We start from the raw sequence: 23,034 nt of genomic DNA on the forward strand, positions 1-23,034 counted from the left end.
GTCATGTGAAACTCTGCAAACATGGGGCATAATGAAGAACCCATAACTGTTTCATCTTGGTATATGTATAACTGGCTCCAGCTGACCGTAGCTGAAATAAGCTCCACTTTAGCATTATAGAATCCTACATGACTTTGAAATATCAGGTTCATATCAGGTCCATGTTGAGGAGGGAAAATGCCAGTTACCATCTTTTTCAGTGTATATGTTTATATAGAGGGAAATTTTACTACTGGATATTTTTATGTTTCTAATATAGTTTGTTTTATTTCCTCAAGGGGTCTTGAGTGGCTGAGTGGTAAAAAGCTTGCTTCCCAACCACATGGTTCTGGGTTCAGTCTCACTGTGTGGCACCTTGGGCAAGTGTCTTCTACTATAGCCTCAGGCCAACCAAAGCTTTGTGAATGGATTTGGTAGACGGAAACTGAAAGAAGCCCATCATATATACATATATATATATATATATATATATATATATATATATACACACACATACATATAAATATATACTTATATATATACACATACATACATATATATACACATAGATACATACATATGTATACACACACACACACATATATACATATGTATATATTTGTGTGTCTGTGTTTGTCCCCTTAGCGTCACTTGACAACTGATGTTGGTGTGTTTATGTCCCTATAACTTAGTGGTTTGGCAAAAGAGACCTATAGAATAAGTACTAGGTTTACAAAGAATAAGCCCAGGGGTTGATTTGTTCGACTAAAGGCAGTGCTCCAGCATGGTCACGGTCAAATAACTGAAACAAATAAAAGAATACTTGTTTCAGTCATTTGATTGCAGCCATGCTGGGGTACCATCTTAAAGGGTTTTTTTAGTCAAAAAAATCGACCCCAAGACTTTTTTCTTTAAACCTGGTACTTATTCCATCAGTCACTTTTGCTGAACTGCCAAGTTACAAGGATGTAAACATACCAGGACCGGTTGTAAAGTGGCAGTGTGGGACAAACACAGACCAGTTGAACACTGGGGTTGGTGTAACTGACTTACACCCCCTCCACCGAAATTGCTGGTCTTGTGCCAAAATTTGAAATCCTCCTCCTCCTCCTCATTATTATTAATGTAGTGAGTGGCAGAATCATTACTGCACTGGTATTATTTAAATAGCAACATGCTTAAACACTCATCTTTCTCTATTGAAAGAGTTTTTTCAAACCATCAGATACCTCTTCTTCCTGTAGATGCAAGACTTATTTCACTATTTGTGCCTTCTTTTCATTACTACTGGTATCTCTCTTCATTACTATTGCCAGCAATGACTCTCCTGTTTCTCATGACTCTTCCATTCAGTTGTCACCTTAATGACTCTTCTTTCTTCTTCAAACATTTGCTTCTCTTTCCCTCTCATCCTAGTTTACCTTCTACAGTTGCTCTCTCTCTTCCACCTGCTTCATTAGCCATGTTGCTCTGAACAAATGGCAACAACATAGGGAACCTTTTTGTCTTGTGAAGTATACCGCAACCTTACAAATGTTGGCACCATAATAAAACACACATAGTACAAAATTATAAAATGGTTGGTAGTAAGAAGGACATGCAGTGATAAAGGACTTTTTCGTCTTGTGAGACAGAAGGCAACCTTACCAGTGTTGTTATCATAATAAAACACACAATGCATAACTATAAAGTGGTTGGTGTTTGGAAGGGCATGCAGCCATAGAAACCATGCCAAATTATAAAATGTATTAGTATGACATTGTCTCTTGGCACATCTATGTGGGAATATCTGCACTTAAGAACTGACTCAAACTATGTTGAGCCATCGAATCCATACCAGCATGAAAAGGGAACATTAACTGAATATGATTCTCTTGCTTTGTTATATAATTGTGTGTGAGCTTTAAATTCAAACCCTCTGCATCCAACACTAACTGTAGTCTTGAGCCAACTATGGGGCCTCTACATGGTCGCTTGACCTTCTAGAAATATGGGTTATATTTCCTTCTTATCTCACTTAGATCTTAACAAAAAGGTTACCCATTTAATGGGGTGATCCTAGATAAACTGCATCAGGCAAAATACGGAATGTCACGGCTGGAATGGCTTTAGATTATATGTCCGTTGGGTCAGATTTGACCTAGGGTTAAACAATAACACCATCAGTCGCAATAACAAACCTAGGGTACTTAATATATTATTTCGCTGTCTTTCTAATTTCCACCTGAGAACTGAAGCTTAATTAAAGATTTTGTCCTAGTGACTGTTTTCTACATTACGGGGAAGTAACTCTTCCGGAACTCCAAAGCACTTGGTTTAAGTTGAAAGCGAGAGAATAAAGGAAAAACAGAGAGAGAGAGGAAGAGAGAGAGAGAGAGAGATAAATATATCGAAAGACGAAGGGAGATAAAGATAGATAGATAGATAGAGCAAGAGAGTGTTGGTATGAGTGTGAGTGAGAGCGAAGTTATTGTTAGATGGAGACGTACATACTTGCCGTCTTCCTAGTCTCTTCTCTCGTTCTTTAATATATATTAAAAACTATATATTAATTACTGTTTTGGCAGGAGTAATGATCGATTCGTCAATCATTTTCGATAATGAACCTCCGATCAGGTACGAATCTTAAGTTTATTTAATATATTAATTTCATTATTATTAATAGTATTATTGTTTGATTTTCAACAACTATTTTGATGTTCAAATCGGGAATTACTCATCTTCCCCTTCGTTACATTAACCCTGACCCTCGTTAGTGGAGAGAACACTGATAAGCTCCGATTCTTTTTTTTTTTTTCATTCTGATTTGAGTTTGAAAGTTTATATATATATATATATATATATATATATATATATATATATATATATATATATAGGTGTGTGGGTATGTCTGACCCTGTGAACGAAGTTGTGAGTTTTATAAATGCTTTTATATATTCTCGGCGGTATTATCCAAATGTTTGTGTTGTTACTCAGAGTTATTTCATCATACGTGTCACGGCTTTCACACACACACACACACACACGTGTATATAATAGAATTAAACATTAACCGTATATTCGTATACACACATTTGTGTATATGTATGTGTAGGAATATATGTTTTTACCCTGCCTTGTACTTCTTGTACTTACAGTACAAGGTGGGATAAAATTACGACATTCTCTGTCTGTCTGTCTGTCTCTCTCTCTCACACACACACACGCACATTGTGAAAAATAATAATGAAATTAACCACGACAGTTGGAAATGGTGAGTTGGCAAAACGATGCGAAAAGCCCTAAATATTTTCCCTGTATCTTAGTATCGCCCTATGTATACTATACACATAGAGCGATACTAAAGTCTAAATGCCGATCTCATCTGTGTTGACTTTTCGCCCCTCAAAGATCACACATCCTATAGTATATTCATTTATACATAACTCACACACACAAACACATATATATAAGGACCAGTTTAGTAAAAAAATGCGCCCCACCCTGTTTATTTACATAGATTACATACATTGTGCCGACTATCTGTCACATCATATAGAATAAGCGCACCGGGGTTGATTGTCATCTCTCTCTCTCTATTCATTGACACACATATATATATACACACACATATCTAATCCATAATCGTAAGCCCGACAATATATTTTTGTTGGGTTGTTATGGATTAAATGTTTATTCACTTTCAGACTTATCTTTTTTTCTAAGTGGCCGGACATATAGATTCTTTGGACATGTCACAACCTCCTGGAATTTGTATACTTACTGTATTTATTTAGTTAAGTACCACTTAGGATTTTTTTCTAATTCAATTTACGTCCGGACTGATTTTTTTGCTGTCGTTTTTTCGTTACTGAAAAAAAAACTAAAATCCGAGCGAAAATTATGTGGTTTATTGATTCAGTCAACTTTACCACATCTTGTAGCCTTCAATTAAAAAAAAGAAATTGACATTATTGATTGCTTTGTCCAGCCAACATAATAACCCAAGTGAAATTGAAAACCGTGGGAGTAAACTTTGATTATTAGGAACATAAAAAAAAAAAATCATATTATTATAGCATCTAACCCTGATTTTCTTTTGTAATTCATTTAAAATGATTTACGCTTCATCAGACGCAATTCTGACATAATATATGATAACTACCTGTTTTTCTGCATTCCTTTACTATCGTCGTGGAAGACAATTAACCTTGGTGAGGTTCGAACACTTGACATAAACGTTACTCACTCTTTAATTGTAGTGTTGTTTAACCTCAAATCAGCTCTGAGCAAGTAGAACCCTGATCAAAGGTGGTTCCAGCCGTGACCATTTCGTCTTATATATTTCAAAGACTATATAGCCCAACGTAACCCTCTGTCTCGGAAGAATCGTTAGCGAGTCGGACAAAAATGTTTAGCGGCATTTATTTCATCTGACTTTAAGTTTTAGGTTCAAACTCCGCCGAAGTTGACTTTACCTTTCATCTTTTGGGGGTCTATAAAATAAGTCCCAGTTGAGTACTGGGGTCAATATAATCGACTTATCATCTTTCTTAAAATTGCTGGCCTTGTGTCAAAGTTTGAAACCATTTCATTTAATATGATAAGGTTTAATTTGAGAAGTATTTGGTTGCTATTTTGGGCGGCCACCTATACAGGTTTCCTCGTTGGCTGTGGTGTGGTTTTCTAACAATTTCTGCCAACTCACCACCGCCCTTACTACATTTTGTATTATAAATAACTCATCTTCTTTTCATTTTACTATAACTTCAAAAAGTTCTGAGCTTAACTCTGTTTTTGTATGTGGTCGTCCACTCTCTTAGAAATAGCAACTGCCAAATTTCCTCAAGCTATGACACTATCGTCTTAGAAACACTGTTTTAAAAGAAGGCAGTATTGTCACTGTTGAGACGTCTTTTGTTGTAAGTCTGTTCTGTTACGACTGATCTGGGGTTAAGCAACTTACACACAAACACTTGATAATGAAACTCGGAGTAACAATAAATCAACTTGGAATGAATAAACTTTATTAAATGCGTATAGTAATTTTCTCCTGCATATAACCAAGAGCGCGTGTCTATCTATCTATCTATCCCCCATTATATATATATATATATATATATATATATATATATATATATATATATATATATATAATGAGACAACAAAGCCAAGGCTGTGTGGAATTTTTAGGACATTTATAAAGAGAAAGTTAGTCTTACAGCTGTTTCTGGGATATTAGGGATATCCCTTCATCAGAGACGATATAAGAATGTTAAATAGACGGAAATGGTAGACTTCAGTATAAAGGGTTATTTTGGAAAAAGATTAATATAGGAAGTATAAAGGGAAATAAGAGAATAAAAGTAAAAATAAAAATATATGTAGGATGTTACAGTTGCAGTTCCATTATCCAAGGAAAGTGCTATGTAGAATGGGTATATATTATTATATATATATATATATATATATATATATATATATATATATATATATATATATATATATATATATATATATATATATATTAAACCGAATGAGATAACAAATCCAAGACTGAGAGGAGTTTTCAGGACATTTATAATGAAATAGTCTTACAACTGTTTCTGGGATATTATTGATATCCCTTCATCAGAGACGGTGTGAGAAAATATTTGAGTTCGAATTATTGTGGAAAAGATAAGGAATATAGAGGGGGAAATAATATATATGCATGCTAATGCAAGACCCACGGTCTATCCATAGCACTTACTTAGCGTTATCTGACACTCTTTGGGTCTTCTAGACACCAATACCTCTCATACCCTCGGTTATATATATATATATATATATATATATATATATATATATATATATATATATATATATATATAGATAGATAGATAGATAGATAGATAGATAGATAGATAGATAGATAGATAGAGAGACAGACAGAGAGATGAGTTCTACACAGTCGTTTCGAGTCAAGTAATATATAACAAGATTTTACTTCCCGAAGATTCGAGTACTTCGTTTTGTGTCTGGAAGCTTTAAGAAATCAACCAGGAATACAGTGGTAATTTATCAGTTTGGGAAGGATACATACACACATATTAGGCTCTGTTAATATCGATTTCAAATTCTGGCACAAGACCAGCAATTTTGGGCTAGAGGTAATTTGATTATATCAATGTCACTGCTCAACTAGTACTTATTCTAGCGACCCCGCATTTTGTCCGGCGTGCCAACAATTGTGCTAGCCCGGCGCCTCTTCCTGCTCGATAATATTACATGACGATTCTGTCTTTCCTCGTATTTCAGGTACGATGAATATAATTCAACATTATCCAGTGTAAGCACAGATCGTAGCCATCTAGTCATAGTTTCTTAAGACATTAGGATTATGAGTTTAAAGGGAAATCTGGCTGCTATTTCTGGCAAATCAAGCGACCACATATACGGATCGTCTAGTAGTATTTGGTAACACGGAAATACATTAGTGAATACTCTTTTCTAAAATTGCAACTTGTTAAAATTATCCACCCCCATCAGACGTGTGTATTAGGCTGTATCTCACTCACTCACTCACACACAGACACACGACGGCAAGCAGGCCGCGAAACTTCGAAATTACTGTCTCCCCTTTTCTTGTAAAAGTTTAATAAACATGTTTTCTACTAAAATGTATGGAATTTAATGTTGAATTTTTAAAAAAATTATATATAACTTTATATTAAAACAAACATTGATATAAGACTGGAAGGTTACGGTGGAACATTCTTTGATCACAAATCTATGAGGGTTGACATAAGCTTAAAAAATAATACGCATCCTTTACTGCATTATTGGGGTTAACCTTCAGTGAATATATAGTAGTAAATGATACGTTTCTTTGTTTTTTTTTTAAACCTATGTCAACCCTCATACACCTGTGACAAAAGATGCTTCAACCGCGAACTTCCAGTCCTTTTTTTATTCTCAGATACACTATATCTTGGGGCTCAAACTTACTCAACCCCAAAAACACAGATTTGATCTGAGTACAGAAATAAGTTATGTTGATTCTATTTTGGCCAATATTATTTACTATGTTTATTTTCCATTTTCCCTCTTGTTTTATTTTAAGACGATGTGAGTGTGATATGTAAAGGGAATATCACTGTTATTTCTAACCGATTGAGGCTTCTTCGATGGTTCATGAATCGCTTGTAATAATATTGAGGTTAAGTATAGAGAATTATTTATGACAGATATTTTGCTGCACTCTATCTCTAAAACACACATACGCACGCACTACTGCGATTTTGTGTGTGTATTAGCTAAGTCTACACAAACACGTTCATGTGTATGTAACATTGTTGTATCATTACGTATATGTATTTACACACATAATACATTCGTAGACATGTATGTACGTATGTAGCGTTTGTGTAACATTAGTTCATGTACATACATGATACACACACAGAAACCTACATGCGCACTCACACACGTGCGTGTGTGTGCGTGTTTGATAAGAGTACGTGCCATTTATGTGTATATATAAGTTAAATACATTTTCCTTTATAGTTTTTGACTTAATTCTTAGTCAAGACCGTCACAAAAACTGTCATTGTCGGAATTCTAGAATTAATTCTATAAACCTTGTTTCCTTGGATTTGGTTTAAAACAGGAAAATGCCGAAACGGAAGCAATTTAGGCTGTGAGATTTCCGCCCTACTTCTAGACAGCATTTTTGCTAGGTTACGCAGCAAGTTTGACCAAGGGATGAATATTTCTGGACGTATTTGGGCAAATAAGCTTCACATTTCCCCTCTCTGTGTTATAAATTCCGAATCAGACATTTTATAACTAGTTTCCAGAACATATAGACATGTAACAATATTTTTCGCGTTACACTTAATTTGGTTTTTACAGTATTTTGTTGTGTTTCACGCAATATTTAGGCGTTGTTACATTTAATATGCCAATATAAAGCAAACTTGTGTGGTTAGATAGAATATTCTGGTACTTGTGTTTTTTAGAGTTATACCAATGATGGTGTTACACAAAATATTCTGGTGTTCCAATACCTGAGCAGTACTTTATTTTATCAACTTTAAAGGGGTGGAAGGCAAAGTTGATCGTGGAAGGAATGTCCCCAATATATTATTACATTTTAAAACGACAAAAAAAAAGCAACAACAAAAAAACATGATTCCAGTAAGAATATAGGTTTGCTAAATTAGCACTGACCCCTGACTAAACAACGGCATGATCAGTGTGTAGTGGCGCGTGTGGCCGCCATCTTGGGAAGTGCCATTGCGCATGTGCAAGGGACTTGCCGTCAGCGGAAGTACCCGAGCTAGCATGTGCAATTCAGCAGGTAGAGAGAAAGCTATAGCGTCCGATCTCTTTTTCTCTCTAGCAGCGATGGGGACAACACGTATCTCTTATCCATCCAGCAGCCGTCGTGACAGGACGTTCTTCCAAGCTGTCCCAACTCGACCCCGACATGTGGTCGAAGCTTCTTTGGTATTCTAGCCTCATGCCTATTCACCCAGGAACGAAACGGCTCTACACCAACCTAGAATAAACTATTGATCTGTTGTTACTGTTAGCCCTCGTGTTGTTGTATTTCTGGATTTAATGATTAATATAAGAACTCATATCTCATCCAATTATTATAACTGGTGACCCCCGACGTGATAACGGAATTATCTCTCAAACAACTCGTAAAAAAAAAAAAAAAAAAATGAAGAGACGACGGAAAAAAAAACAACACAAGAGACGAGGGAATTGAACAATCCAACCGACTGCAACAGTTTTCTTACTCCGGAGAAAATACCATACAGCCTGGAAACTGAACCATCAACTACTTGACACGACCTTATTTCTCTCACCCACGTGTTTTTTTTTTTTCAACACCAATTGAGGCTGAGAAAAGAACAAACGAGTGAACAGTGATTTCTCTTTTCGCCTGACTCTACATGGCTTGAAAAACAGATAAAAAACAAAAAACAAACAACGTTGCTTCCATCTATTGTCTTACAGGACAACACACAAAGAAAAAAAATACTACACACATGCACATACATAAAATTTTTTGCCTGTATTGTTTTTCCTTGCAGCAACGACGTAAGGTTGGTCAACAATATTTTTTTCTACAGACAGTACAAAGCAAGACCTTCTGAGGTCTAGCCGCTGACCATAGAGCACACAGCCAGTTCCAGCGACGACACGACAATAGCCTCATGGAGACCCAACACTTCGTTCAGCAGCTTACGGACCTCCATCTTCATCGCCTCCAGCTTCTTAGGGTCAACACCAATTTCTTGCTACGTACACAGCAACCAACAGCACTCGCACAGGTTCTATCTCAACACTGTTTGTGAATTATTTCACCATGGTTAACAGCGAATACAACCTGCGAGAACTCCTGTATCAATACCCGGCTTGGCATAGAAGCCTCAACTTCACAACATGTGACTTAGCCCTGCCGCCACGCCTCAACCTCTTATATACAGACTTTCAATCTACTGGGTACTTTAACTGAGAACTGGTATTTACTATCCTTGTGTCTGGACTTTGTTTACATGACGGCCTGCCTATTATTGTGTTTATATGTCACACTCACACAAACAGAAGAAGAAAAAAAAAACAAAAGCAAACACCATTGTTTTTTTGTTTTACGAACATTTTTTTCTCTCTCTCTCCTACTATATTTCATCCAGTTCTTATAAGTGTCTCATCAATTATAAATGAAAACATAAATTTAACGATGTTTTACTAAGCTGTAATGACATGTAAGCCAAATTTTGGTTGGTGGAGAGGAGAGTTATTTCAGTAGATTACTGATTCAGCCCTACTGTATGACTGGTATATAATCAGCTGATAGAAACTCACTCAACCCTAAAACACAGATTTGATCTGAGTACAGAAATAAGTTATGTTGATTCTTTTTGAAAGCACACAAATTTGGAAAGGCATGCACTAAATTGGACCAACCCAAGGATATAACAGGTTCTCATTTTGTCAATCCTGTAATGATAAAATAAAGTTAATTAGGATGGTATTTGAACTTGGAAATGTAAAGAGACAAAATGGTCTGTTACTCATCTCCTCTGCCAACCTGCTGTCCTATAAATGAATGAAGATATAACCCCAGAATACTGTAACAGCAACATTTATAACTTTGGCCAAATCATTAGCACATCAAACAAAATGCTTACCAGCAGTTTTTCTGGCTCTTTATATTCTGAGTTCAGATCTTACCTAGGTCAACTTTGCTTTTCATTCCTTTGAGCTTGTTAAAATAGCGTACCAGTGAAGTACTGGAGTCAGTGTAATCAGCTTGCCTCCTCCCTTCAAAATTGCTGGCCTTGAAGCTTGCATGGGATGATTTGCTTGATTAAACCTTTCAAGGTGGTGCCCCAGCATGGGTATTGTCCAGTGACTGTGTTAGGTTTCAGAGCACTCCCCTCCAACATCACACATGGACCTCCATATCTTCTGATTAACAGTCAGGGGCTCCAACTAATCGGGAGGGGCACTGCATGAAATGAAAGACTCCCGATTAGTTGGAGCCCCTGACTGTTAATCAGAAGATATGGAGGTCCGTGTGTGATGTTGGAGTGGAGTGCTCTGAAACCAAACACAGGAAACTACCTGAAGAGAAGAGACATTGTCATCAACACCATGTGGCTGTTGTTTGAGGTCACTATCAGTGCTGTCAGTGCCACAAGATCTGTCTATCTTGTATCAGTCTTGTCAACCATGTCTGCTTCCATGAGAAACAATGTGCTGGAAATGGAAGAGGATGAATGTCTTGGATTAACACTGTAATAACCTTTGATAGGCTGTCATCAGCAAAAGTAAGCAACATGATTTATAATAGCTATGTAGACTAAACTGGCTCAAGTTGAGTTCATTGACCTCCATAGACACAACACATTGCTGGTGTCAGTCAGTATAGAAACTGTGATCAATTATTGTTGTTCTGCTGACAATATTTAAATCCCTCAAATCTGAGGAAACTAATGAGGGATGTAGAGGTGGGCTCTGCATGTGTTAATAATAAATTCAAGGGAGTTTGTTTAGTAAGAGTAGTTCTGTTGTCATGAAGAGTAGATAAAGCTGTTTTCCACTTCTGAATAAGGCCTTCCACCTCAGGTGTGAACAACATCTAAGATATGTGTCGTATATAAATACAGCTGTCTGATGAACAGTCACACTGAATAACAACTTGTGAAGATTTTTTTGGTTTAAGTAAAATAGTATTTTATTTTACCTTTGGTATTCAGGTACTATTTTTTTTACTGCTTTGTTTTGCACCTATGTGCTTACATATATTAGTTTCTCTGTTCCTCTTTGTCACCTCTAAAATGATGTCATCTATTAAAATAGTCATGTGACTTTTCTTTTACGTCATACCTTGAGAATGCAGAATAGTGTCAAGTTATGAGATGAAAGGAAATTATCCCATCCTTTATATGCTTTATGTTAGGAAAGGAAACCATGCTACATGCTATAGTGTTGTATTTTATTTTATAACAATCCTGCCAACATTATGTTAACACTATTAACACTATACTAACTTCAATATAGTATCATGTTAGCTGTATGAGCCATGCTATATTATATTATTATTATAGTGTAATAGAACAATGTTGTCAATGTAGGCATGGGTGTGTGGTTGAGAAGTTTGCTTCCTGGCCACATGGATTCAGGTTCAATCCCACTGTGTCATTGACATTACAGTACAGGTGATAAAAATGACAGAGCACCTGATAACTCAGCTGGTTGTCTCTCATCACAATGACTTTACATTCTCTCTCTTTCTCTCCATATATCCTACCTGTCTTTTTATACACATACATATGATGTACATACACACACACACACACACATGCACACATTCATACAGACACACGTATTCTCACTCTCTCTCTCTCTCTCTCCATATATATGTATTTAAGAACAATGGTTGTATATGTATCCGGTTGCTCTTATCACTCTTAGTACTGCTGGTGACAAGTGACCCTGTACAACCCGTCACATGGTCAGGCCATTGGTGACTAAACTAGCAACTCTACTAAGTTTGCTTGGTAAGAAGGGTGGTTTACATTGGACATCTTGTAGGACAAAAGAAATAAAATGAACCCTGTCAAAGAGTCGTCTTTAGTCGAGCAAATCGACCCCAGGACTTATTCTTTGTAAGCCTAGTACTTATTGTATCGGTCTCTTTTTGCCGAACCGCGAAGTTACGGGGACGTAAACACACCAGCATCAGTTGTCAAGCGATGGTGGGGGGACAAACACAGACACACAAACATACACACACACACACATAAATATATAAATATATATATATATATATATATATATATATATATATATATATATATATACACACACGACGGGTTTCTTTCAGTTTCCGTCTACCAAATCCACTCACAAAGCTTTGGTTGGCCTCCGGCTATAGTAGAACACACTTGCCCAAAGTACCACGTAGTGGGACTGAACCCGGAACCATGTGGTCGGTAAGCAAGCTACTTGCCACACGGATATGTATTTATAATCTATCTGTATGTCTATACTTATCCCACTCCCTCCATATATGTGTATATTGTACAAATATACTTATATGTATACATACACACACACACGCACAATATATTTACACATACTCTTCTCAATCCCTCCATCTTTCTCCCTCTCAAATCTGTGGCCTTGTACATAAATAGGAAGTTATTATATACTCATAAAACATAATGGCAACAGATGTGAAAGAAAAAACTAACCTTTTATTTATGTATCTTATAATTTCTATGAAGTTTTATTGTCTTGAAGTACTTGAAGAAGGAGTCTCTGTATATATGCCATTTATCTGATTCAAGGGAAATAGCAGTTAAATTCTTCTGAAATCACACCTCAGTGTCTATATATAGACACTAACTGTCCACTTTAGAGGCCTCTTTTATATACACAAGTATATATATATCATCATCATCATCATCATCGTTTAACGTCCGCTTTCCATGCTAGCATGGGTTGGACGATTTGACTGAGGACTGGTGAAACCGGATGGCAACACCAGGCTCCAGTCTGATTTGGCAGAGTTTCTACAGCTGGATGCCCTTCCTAACGCCAACCACTCAGAGAGTGTAGTGGGTGCTTTTACGTGTCACCCGCACGAAAACGGCCACGCTCGAAATGGTGTCTTTTATGTGCCACCCGCACAAGCCAGTCCAGGGGCACTGGCAACGATCTCGCTCGAAAATCCTACAGGAGCCAGTCAGGCGGTACTGGCAACGGCCACGCTCAAAATGGTGCATCTCATGTGCCACCCGCACAAGAACCAGTCCAGGGGCACTGGCAACGATCTTACTTGGCTTGCCGGGTCTTCTCACGCACAGCACATTTCCAAAGGTCTCGGTCAGTAGTCATCGCCTCGGTGAGGCCCAATGTACGAAGGTCTTGCCTCACCACCTCAGCCCAGGTCTTCCTGGGCCTACCTCTTCCACGGGTTCCCTCAACTGTTAGGGTGTGGCACTTTTTCACGCAGCTATCCTCCTCCATTCTCACCACATGTCCATACCAGCGCAATCGTCTCTCTTGCACGCCACAACTGATGCTTCTAATGTTCAGCTTTTCTCTCAAGATACTTACACTCTGACGGGTATTCACATTGACATTACACATCCAACGGAGCATACTGGCTTCATTCCTTGCGAGCTTACGTATGTCCTCAGCAGTTACAGCCCATGTTTCACTGCCATGTAGCATGGTTGTTCGTACGCATGCGTCATACAGTCTGCCTTTTACTCTGAGTGAGAGTCCCTTTGTCGCCAGCAGGGGTAAGAGCTCTCTAAACTTTGCCCAGGCTATTCTTATTCTAGCAGCTACACTTTCAGCGCACCCACCCCCACTACTAACTTGGTCGCCCAGATAGCGGAAGCTATCGACTACCTCTAGTTTTTCACCCTGGAATGAGATAGAAATTGTTTGCAGTCTTTATTGCACCTGAACATCTGCCACAAACAAAAACTAACTTGCTAGTTAACCTGCCTTTGATGTTGCTGCACCTCTTATGTGTCCATAGCTTGCACCGGGTACATCTTATAGAGTTACTACCTACTCCTTTTCTACATACTGAGCAGGGCCATCTACCTGAAGGGGTTTGTGTTTTATCTACCTTCCTACTTATTAGGATTTTGGTTTTAGCTAGGTTGTCTCTAAGGCCCTTCAATTCTAGACCTTGCTTCCACACCTGAAACTTCTCCTCTAGTTCTGATAGTGACTCCGCAATTAGGGCAAGGTCATCAGCATAGAGGAGCTCCCAGGGGCAACCTGTCTTGAACTCCTCTGTGATTGCCTGGAGGACTATGATAAATAAGAGGGGGCTGAGGACGGAACCTTCGTGGACCCCTACCTCTACCCGGAATTCATTGCTGTACTCATTTCCAACCCTCACCTTACTGGCAGCATCTCTGTACATGGCTCGCACAGCTCTCACTAACCATTCTTCTATCCCAAGTTTCCTCATTGACCACCAGATAAGGGATCGGGGGACCCTGTCAAAGGCTTTCTCCATGTCAACGAAAGCCAGGTACAGAGGTTTATCCTGAGCTAGGTATTTCTCCTGCAACTGTCTCACTAGAAATAAGGCATCAGTAGTGCTTTTACCTGGCACGAACCCAAACTGCATCTCATCTAAATTGATTCGCTCCCTAATTAGTTGGGCTATGACCCTCTCTGTAACTTTCATAACCTGATCTAACAGCTTGATGCCTCTGTAATTATTTGTATATATATATATATATATATATATATATATATATATATATATATATATATATATATATATATATATATATATAATTTTATATAATTTTCCAGGCTATCAACTTCACTGCTTGTGTATAAGAACTACAATATTTAGAATACGTATTTGTAGCATTTATATGTATCCATATTGGATTTTGATCAAATCAATCTCAGGTCTCATATTTATACCAATAATTGATTAAGTTGTTGTTATAGATAGTTTAATTACACAGTTTTAATTAATCTCATCTGTAGAGTATACATTTCATGATATTTAGAGTGTAATTTGAAGTATGTATCTTAAACCACACTTTGATCTGTTTGATACCATTTCATCATAAACTGTTGTAGTTCACCATTAGTTAATTAAATATCCAAAATATTAATATTGTAATTATCTAGACATATCAACTTTGTCTTCAGTGTGCATAATCTACAATATTTAAGATGTGTATTTAAATTATTAATATCATCTACACTATATTTCTGATGTATTTGATCTGCAGTCATCATCAGTTGTCTTAATTATGTAGCTAGATGACTGAGATGGCTCGTTAATAAGATTATAATTATCCAGACTATTAACCTCATCATTAGAGTGTATATTTATAATATTCACAACCGCAGGTGTGGGTGTATTAAAAAGCTTGCTTCCAAACCATTTGTTCTTGGGTTCAGTCCCTCTGCATGGCACCTTGAGCAAGTGTCATTTCTTTAACCCTGGGCTAACCAAAGCCTTGTAAGTGGGTTTGGTAAACAAGAACTAAAAGAGGCCTGTTGTGTGTGTGTATCTTTTACCTTTTACTTGTTTCCATCATTAGACTGTGGCCATGCTGGGGCAACGCCTTGGAGAATTTTTAGTCAAATGAATTGATCTCAGTGCTTATTTTTCTTTTTTTAAGTCTGGTACTTGTTCTATCAATTTCTTTTGCTGAACCACTAAATTACAGGGATATAAACACACCAATACCAGTTGTCAAGTGGTGGCTGGGGACAATACAGACACACACACACACACATACAACGGGATTCTTTTAGTTTCCATCTGCCAAATCCTCTCTCAATACTCTGGTTGGATTGGAGCTATAGTGGAAAAAACACTTGCCCAAGGTGCTCCGCAGTGGGTCTTATCACACAGCCATGCCTATGGCTTATACATACAACCCTTTCTTGATAGTATTTCTAACAATTTAAGTCTGTTAATTATTCTATTGGTGTCTTTTGTCAAACTGCTAAGTTGCAGGGATATAAACACACCAATATTGGTTGTCAAGTGATAAAGGGGGACAGACACACACACATGTACGCACGCATGATGGGTTTCTTTTATTTTCTGTTTGCTAAATCTGCTCAGAATGATTTAGAAGAATAACTTTTTTATTATCAAGCAGGCTTTGAACATAAATTAACATGGAGTTTTGAGGGAAAATTATTATTTAGATCACTTTAAAAAGATGGTTTGGAAAGGGTTAAATCTAAACACCTTATACTCAAGGAGCCATTATGTCTAAAAACGATTCAAAGTAGGTTGGCTATTACTAAGGTTTAATAAATAGTCTGTGAAGGTGTGTGGCTTGGTGGTTAGGATATTTAGTTTATGATTGCAAGGTTGTGATTTCAATTCCTAGCGATGCATTGTGTCTTTGAGCAAGACATTTTATTTCATGTTGCTCCAATCCATTCAGCTGGCAAATATAAGTAGTACCTGTATTTCAAAGAGCCAGCCTTTCACACTCTGTGTCATACTGAATCTCCCTGAGAACTGTGTTAGGGGTACACGTGTCTGTGGAGTACTCAGCCACATGCACATTAATTTCACAAGCAGGCTGTTCCGTTGATCAGATCGACTGGAACCCTCATCATCGTAACTGACAAAGTGTCAAGAAATAGTCTGAAAATTTTCTAATCCTGAAAAGATGATTTGTCCAAAAAGTGATTGTTTGAAATTAAAATTTATTTCATTTTATATTTGATAATTTCAGGTAGTATTGAATCTGACCCAAGCATCTTTAATGGTGTACTGGTCAACAAAATTATATTGAATAAAAACACAGATGACCAATTGGTAAGTAACCTTCACTTCTTTCTAATATGTTTTTGTCGTTTAGCCCCAGGTTTTAACCCTGATGGATCAATCACAGTATATCTGAAGCAAAATATCTACATTATTTAATGTGTTCTTCTTTGTTGTTGTTGTCGTTTAGTCCCATGCCAGTCCTGATGGGGTTTAATATGTTTCAGAAATTATCCTTTTGCCTTTAGTTATTTGATACAGTCTATCTAGGACTACATTATCTGATGTCTTTGATGTTACTTGCTCCAGGCCAGTCCTGATGGATCAAAGACATTGCAGACAAAACAATGTACATGATAACACTTCCAATCAATTAAGATCAGAAGCCATGAGATCCACTGCCTGGTACTGCATCCGGGCATTTATTATTATTAAGGTGGTGAGCTGGCAGAATTCTTAGCACTCTGGGCGAAATGCTTAGCAGTATTTTGTTTGTCTGAGTTCTGAGTTCAAATTTCGCTCAGGTTAACTTTGCCTTTCATCCTTTCGGGGTTGATAAAAAAGTATCAGTTGAGTACTGAAGTCAGTGTAATCAACTTAATCCCTTCCTTGAAGTTGCTGGCCTTGTGCCAAAATTTGAAGCCATTATTATTGTTGTTAAGGCTGCAAGCTGGTAGAATTGTTAGCCCACTGGATAAAATGGTCAGCTGCCTTTCTTCTGGCTTTACAAGGAAGTGCTGCAAAGTTCCTGGCTTTAAAGGTATTGCAAAAGGCCTCGTTGAAGTTCTTTTACAGGGCTTAGAAAAGCTGAAAGACTGTTGCAATAAATGTGTGAATCTGAGAGGCGAATATTTTGAATAAAATCATAATTAACTGATCCTCCTGTATTTTCTTTTACCCAAAGCCAGGAACTTTTCAGCATTCCCTCGTATGGTCTGAGATCAAATTCTGTCAAGGTTGACTTTCATCTTTTCTGAGTTGATAAAAGAAAGCAACAGTTGAATACTAGAGTAGATGTAATCAACTAGCCTCCTCCCCACAAAATTTCAGGCCCTACCCTTATAGTAGAAAGAGTTATCATTGTTGTTGTTATTGCTTATTTTGTCATTTCACACTTTTTTTTTTCTTGCTCTATCTCCTGCTTCATTTTTCTGTCTTCTGTTCAAGGTGGGAAAATGCTTACGGAATTGATAAAAAATCTACTACAATTACTTGTAGAAAAACAAAACAAACAGCAACACAAAACAAATAAAACACTCTCAGACAAGTAAAAATTAACAACAAACAGCCTAGATATTCACTATAACTGCTTTTAAAATCAGGTCAAAATATATTTGTTTAGTTTATCACTACCAATTAACAACGGCCATTTTGTTTCCTTATTTTGTGGTTTCTTATATTATCAAATATGGGTATTTTTTGCTTTTTTTTTTGGTTGGTGTTAAAGAAACTAAGCCTCTTAGAAGAAAATATTCCATTGAAAGTAACGGTAGAAGCTGTGTGGAATAGTCACAGTTATTTGGTATATTCATATTGTTCTTTAAATTGAGACTTTTGAGTAAAACCCAGTATTGCTGTACTTAAATTTTTATATTGTGTTGTCTTAATGTATCATGAATTATTTTAAAATGCCTGTGCCTGTTATATATTTTTTACATTCTCCTCGAAATAACTATATAGATGTGTGTAGTTGTAAGCATGGCTGCATGGTTAAAAAATTGTTTTTGCAACCATTGGTTTTGGGTTCAGTCCCAATGTAGTAGGCCAGACAATGTATTGTGCGTGAATTTAGTAGACAGTGCATGGAAGCCCATTGTGTGTTTATGTGTGTGTATACTCTTTACTCTTTTACTTGTTTCAGTCACTTGACTGCGGCCATGCTGGGGCACCGCCTTTAGTCGAGCAAATCGACCCCAGGACTTATTCTTTGTAAGCCTAGTACTTATTCTATCGGTCTCTTTTTGCCGATCCGCTAAGTTACGGGGATGTAAACACACCAGCAATGGTTGTCAAGCGAAGTTGGGGGGGAGGGACAAATACAGACACACAAACGCAGTAGGACTGAACCCGGAACCATGTGGTTAGTAAGCAAGGTACTTACCACACAGCCACTCCTGCGCCTATATATATATTTGTATTGTTTTTTTTTATATTCACCTTGTATCCTGAGAGTATGCTTTGACACCTCATCACTACAATCAGCTTGATGCAATTTTCCAGCTTGCTGGATCCTGTCAAACCATCCAACCCATGCCAGCATGGGAAATGGACATTAAATTATGATAATCATGTGGTGTGTGTGTTTGTGTGTGAGAGGGAAAACTGGTTTTGATTTGTTTATGGTCATGTAAATTAGTGTTTCGGCAGAAAAAGAGACTGAAAGAATAAGTACCAGCCTTAAAAAAGAAATGCTGCAGTCAATTTGATTGACTAAGACATATAGGAGTGGCTGTGTGGTAAGTAGCTTGCTTACCAACCACATGGTTCTGAGTTCATTCCCACTGTGTGGCACCTTGGACAAGTGTCTTCTATAGCCTCAGGCTGACCAAAGCCTTGTGAGGGGATTTGGTACACAAGAACTGAAAAAAGCCTGTCATATATATACATACACACACACACACACATACATATGTGTGTGTGTGCATGTGTATGTCTTTGTGTCTGTGTTTGTCCACCACCGATTAACAACTGGTGTTGGCGTGTTTATGTCTTCATAACTTAGAGGTTCAGCAAAAGAGACTGATAGAATAAGTATGAGGCTTGAACAACCAAAAAATAAGTACTGAGATCAATTCATCCAACTAAAAGTCTTCGAGGTGGTGCCCCAGTATGGCCCGCAGTCTAATTACTGAAGCAAGTAAAAAAGATTAAAAAAACCCAGTTAAGATTCTGTCTTTTAATTTTTTTTTGTTCGAATTGGGGGTGGATTGTGTCTTCTGAATCATTCATTAATTAGATAAGTGATGAATGAATAGTCTTGCCATATTTTTGTAGTTTTTATTGTTGTTTTAATACGTTTTTTGTGAGTGATAAACTCTTCTTACTTACACTGCCTTATTATTTCACTTCACTGGGTCACAGATTGGAGGAAAACTCGTTTTCAATAAACTAGGTCAAAGAAGAGATAACAGCAAACAAGAGATCTGCTAACTCTTGTCACATAAGCATCTCTGTGTGTTTTTTTACTTTGTGTGTGTGTGTGTCTGTTGGTATTGCGTGCATGCCATGCACGCGCGCATGTGTGAGTAAATCTATGCGTGCCCTGCATCTGTGTGAAACAGCAAGCAAGCACAATAGATTACAGTTTAAATTTTTGCGTTATCATCATCATCATTGCCTTTAGAAATTGTCATCATCACAGTCATCATTATCGTTGGTCATCATCATTGAGGGTGTTGGCATCAGTAGTGTCATTGTCACCCGTTGTCCTCCTGTTGCCCCTCCTCTTGTTTTCATGGTCACCATTAGTTTAACATGCTGTTTATCTCACTCGTTGCCCCCCACCACCCCATGTTTGCATGTGAAGGATGTATTGGTAATACAAAGCAGCACTTCTATATCTTCATTTTCAGTCCTGTGACACTTTAATTACAATGTCAGACAGACCTTGAATGGGGGAAAGTGGGGTCCCCACCTCTGCCCTCAGTACTACCATCACCACTTCCTGCCAAGACCTCCATTGGTCTACGTCTACTATGATGTACAATTCTCCACCCCAACCACTAATACTACAATAGGCCAGTGAGTGAAACTTTATGCTGTCACTTGATCTGGTAGAAAAAAAAAACCAACCAAATCTCCCTTGCATCACACTGTATTGTCTTACAAAAAGAAGAACATATTGGTTAATGATGCAGTTCTAGATGTGCTAAACTCTCTCACAATTAAATCGAGTTAGCTGTGGTTGGAACAACCAACAATAATAACATGTGTGAAAAGCACTTACAACAGTAGCAGCTTGGACAACCTGTGAAGAAGGACTATATTGTTCAGCATACTAGAAGTAACAGCCAAATTTCTCTTAACACTCCACTGTATTAAAAATAGGAGACCACATCGGATAATATAGTCTTTGGTACAATGTCCAAGTTATAGGTGGGATGGTCATGACTAGGCCTACCAAATAAAGGCTGATCTACAGTTAAGCAGAAACAATCTGTGTAACCCTTGTTTTCTTAGCCAACATCATTACATGCCCATTTAAGGCAGTGAGTTGACATTGTCATTAGAGCATTGTGAAAAATGTTTTGCAGTATTTGTTGTGGCTCTCGGTTCTGAGTTCAGATGCTGCTGAGGTTCACTTTGCCTTTCATCTATTTGGGTTGATAAAATAAAGTATTAGCATAATTGACTAACCCCTTCCCCCGTATTTGTGTGTGTGTATGTACGCGCACATTTATAAATGAATATGAATAGAACCAATTACTTAATTATGTTATGTATATTTCCATAGGATAGTTATTTATTTGCTTAGTAATATATTACATTTTTTTTGCTGCTTACGTAGATTCCCATTCCTCTCTAACACCATACAATTCTATTATTATGTATTTGAATTGAGAGCTTGAATCATAGTGAATCTTTCATTAGGTGATTACACAACCATGGGCACCACTCCTAGTGATACTTTGCAGTTACTCTCTTGGTGATCCTGCTTGCTGATCTTCTAGGATTCCTCTGCTCAGCATCAATATAAGAAGCACCATTGGCTCAGTTAAGCTCTTCCATTACCTTTACACAATCCACTATGCTGCAGTCCCATGACTTTGCTGTATCCCTGACAGGGTGACTGAATGGGTGCCGTGTCTTGCCAAAGGACAGCCCATAACTATGCAGGGCATGGTTGTCACACTCACACACACAGAGACATACAAGTTGACATTCAATAAAACCTTTCTCTTAACCTTCTACTGGTTATGTCTCTTTTCCTTTTTGGCACTTATACTCATTTAACCTCTTTTCGTTGTTTTTTATATGTGTCGACTATGCGATGCGCTAAATGAGCCATTCCTCATCACCATCTCCTGGTCGAACGGTCGTTACACATACTTATTGTACATATTGTAATGCCAAGCCTCTTTGTACTTTCAGGAATGCATTGGTTACAAAGACAATACATGTAAGAAGGTATTGTTCTACTTGTTGGTGTTTTTTACACTTGGTTTTATACTGCTGATTTTTTACTGGGAACCAAAATATGAATTATTTCTGAAGAAATCCCAGTGCCCTTTACTGGAGGCTGACGCTGTTCTTCTGAAGGTAAGTCTTGGTTTTTATGTTACTGATTGAGTGTTCATGTAGGGAAAAACATGTATGATATCTCTTATTAGAAATTCTTCAGACAGAAAACCAAATTATATTATCCGATTCTCTGTCTTGTTTTACCTACATGTACAATTTTGTGACTCCTATTAGCAAATGAAACATATGTAATAGTGAACAAATAATATCAAAATTTTTATCCCAGTCTCCTGTTTTGACACGCACGCACACACACACACACACACACACACACACACACACACACACACAGAGAGTATGTATTGTGTGTACAAATAGATGTATAGCTGTTACTTTTAAGCTTAGAACTCCATATAAATTAGTGTTCCTGATAATCCATTGTATTGGGTTGGCAACGAAGTTTCTGCTGTTTTTTTTTTAAATTTAAATTTTTCAAAAAGTTTAATAAAAAATAACAACTAATTAATCAATAATGTATTCACTCTTGTTGTTTACAACTTCTTCCCAACGTTCAACAAGATTTTCAATACCTCGTTGATAGAAATCACCCAATTTCGACTCAAAAAATTGATCCAACCAAGCTCTCAATTCTGCATCAGTATTGAACAAAACTCCACACATAGCATTTGAAAGAGATCGAAAGAGGTGGAAATCCATTGGTGCCAAATCAGGAGAGTACGGCGGGTGTGGCAGCATTTCCCAGCCATGCATTTGAATGGCTTCCTTGGTCATATTGGCGATATGAAAATGGGCGTTGTCGTGCAGCAGAAGAACTCCATGCTGAAGATTAGGTCTTTTCTATTGAATAGCCGTGTTGAGTTGTTCCATCTGTTGAACATAGTTCCACGTTGACCATTTGGTTCTGCTCAAGCAATTAGTAATGGATAATCCCTTCCTAGTCCCACCATACACACAACATCGTTTTACGCGGATGAAGATTGGACGACAGTAGGGAAAACATGTGTGAAATGAGATCCTTTACTTGATAAACAGATAAGAGTTAGCAACAGGAAGGGCATCCATCTGGAAAAGAA

At 37.4% G+C, this 23,034-nt stretch overlaps 1 protein-coding gene across 12 annotated transcripts in view; it reads left to right on the forward strand.

Moving 5' to 3' along the window:
• The first annotated feature begins 2,432 nt into the window (after nt 1-2,432).
• The window catches only part of LOC106878470 (polyamine-transporting ATPase 13A3), an 84,432-nt gene continuing 63,830 nt past the window's right edge, over nt 2,433-23,034 (forward strand). For all 12 annotated transcript variants that reach the window (XM_089364428.1, XM_089364430.1, XM_089364432.1 and 9 more), the window contains exons 1-3: nt 2,433-2,595; nt 16,728-16,810; nt 21,851-22,018. In XM_089364428.1, coding sequence (XP_089220554.1) covers nt 2,580-2,595; nt 16,728-16,810; nt 21,851-22,018 — 267 coding nt within the window. In that variant the 5' untranslated portion in view covers nt 2,433-2,579. The remainder of the gene's footprint in view (nt 2,596-16,727; nt 16,811-21,850; nt 22,019-23,034) is intronic.

Source organism: Octopus bimaculoides, chromosome 16 (assembly GCF_046866305.1).
Source record: "Octopus bimaculoides isolate indiv1 chromosome 16, ASM4686630v1, whole genome shotgun sequence".
Lineage (NCBI taxonomy): Eukaryota > Metazoa > Mollusca > Cephalopoda > Octopoda > Octopodidae > Octopus > Octopus bimaculoides.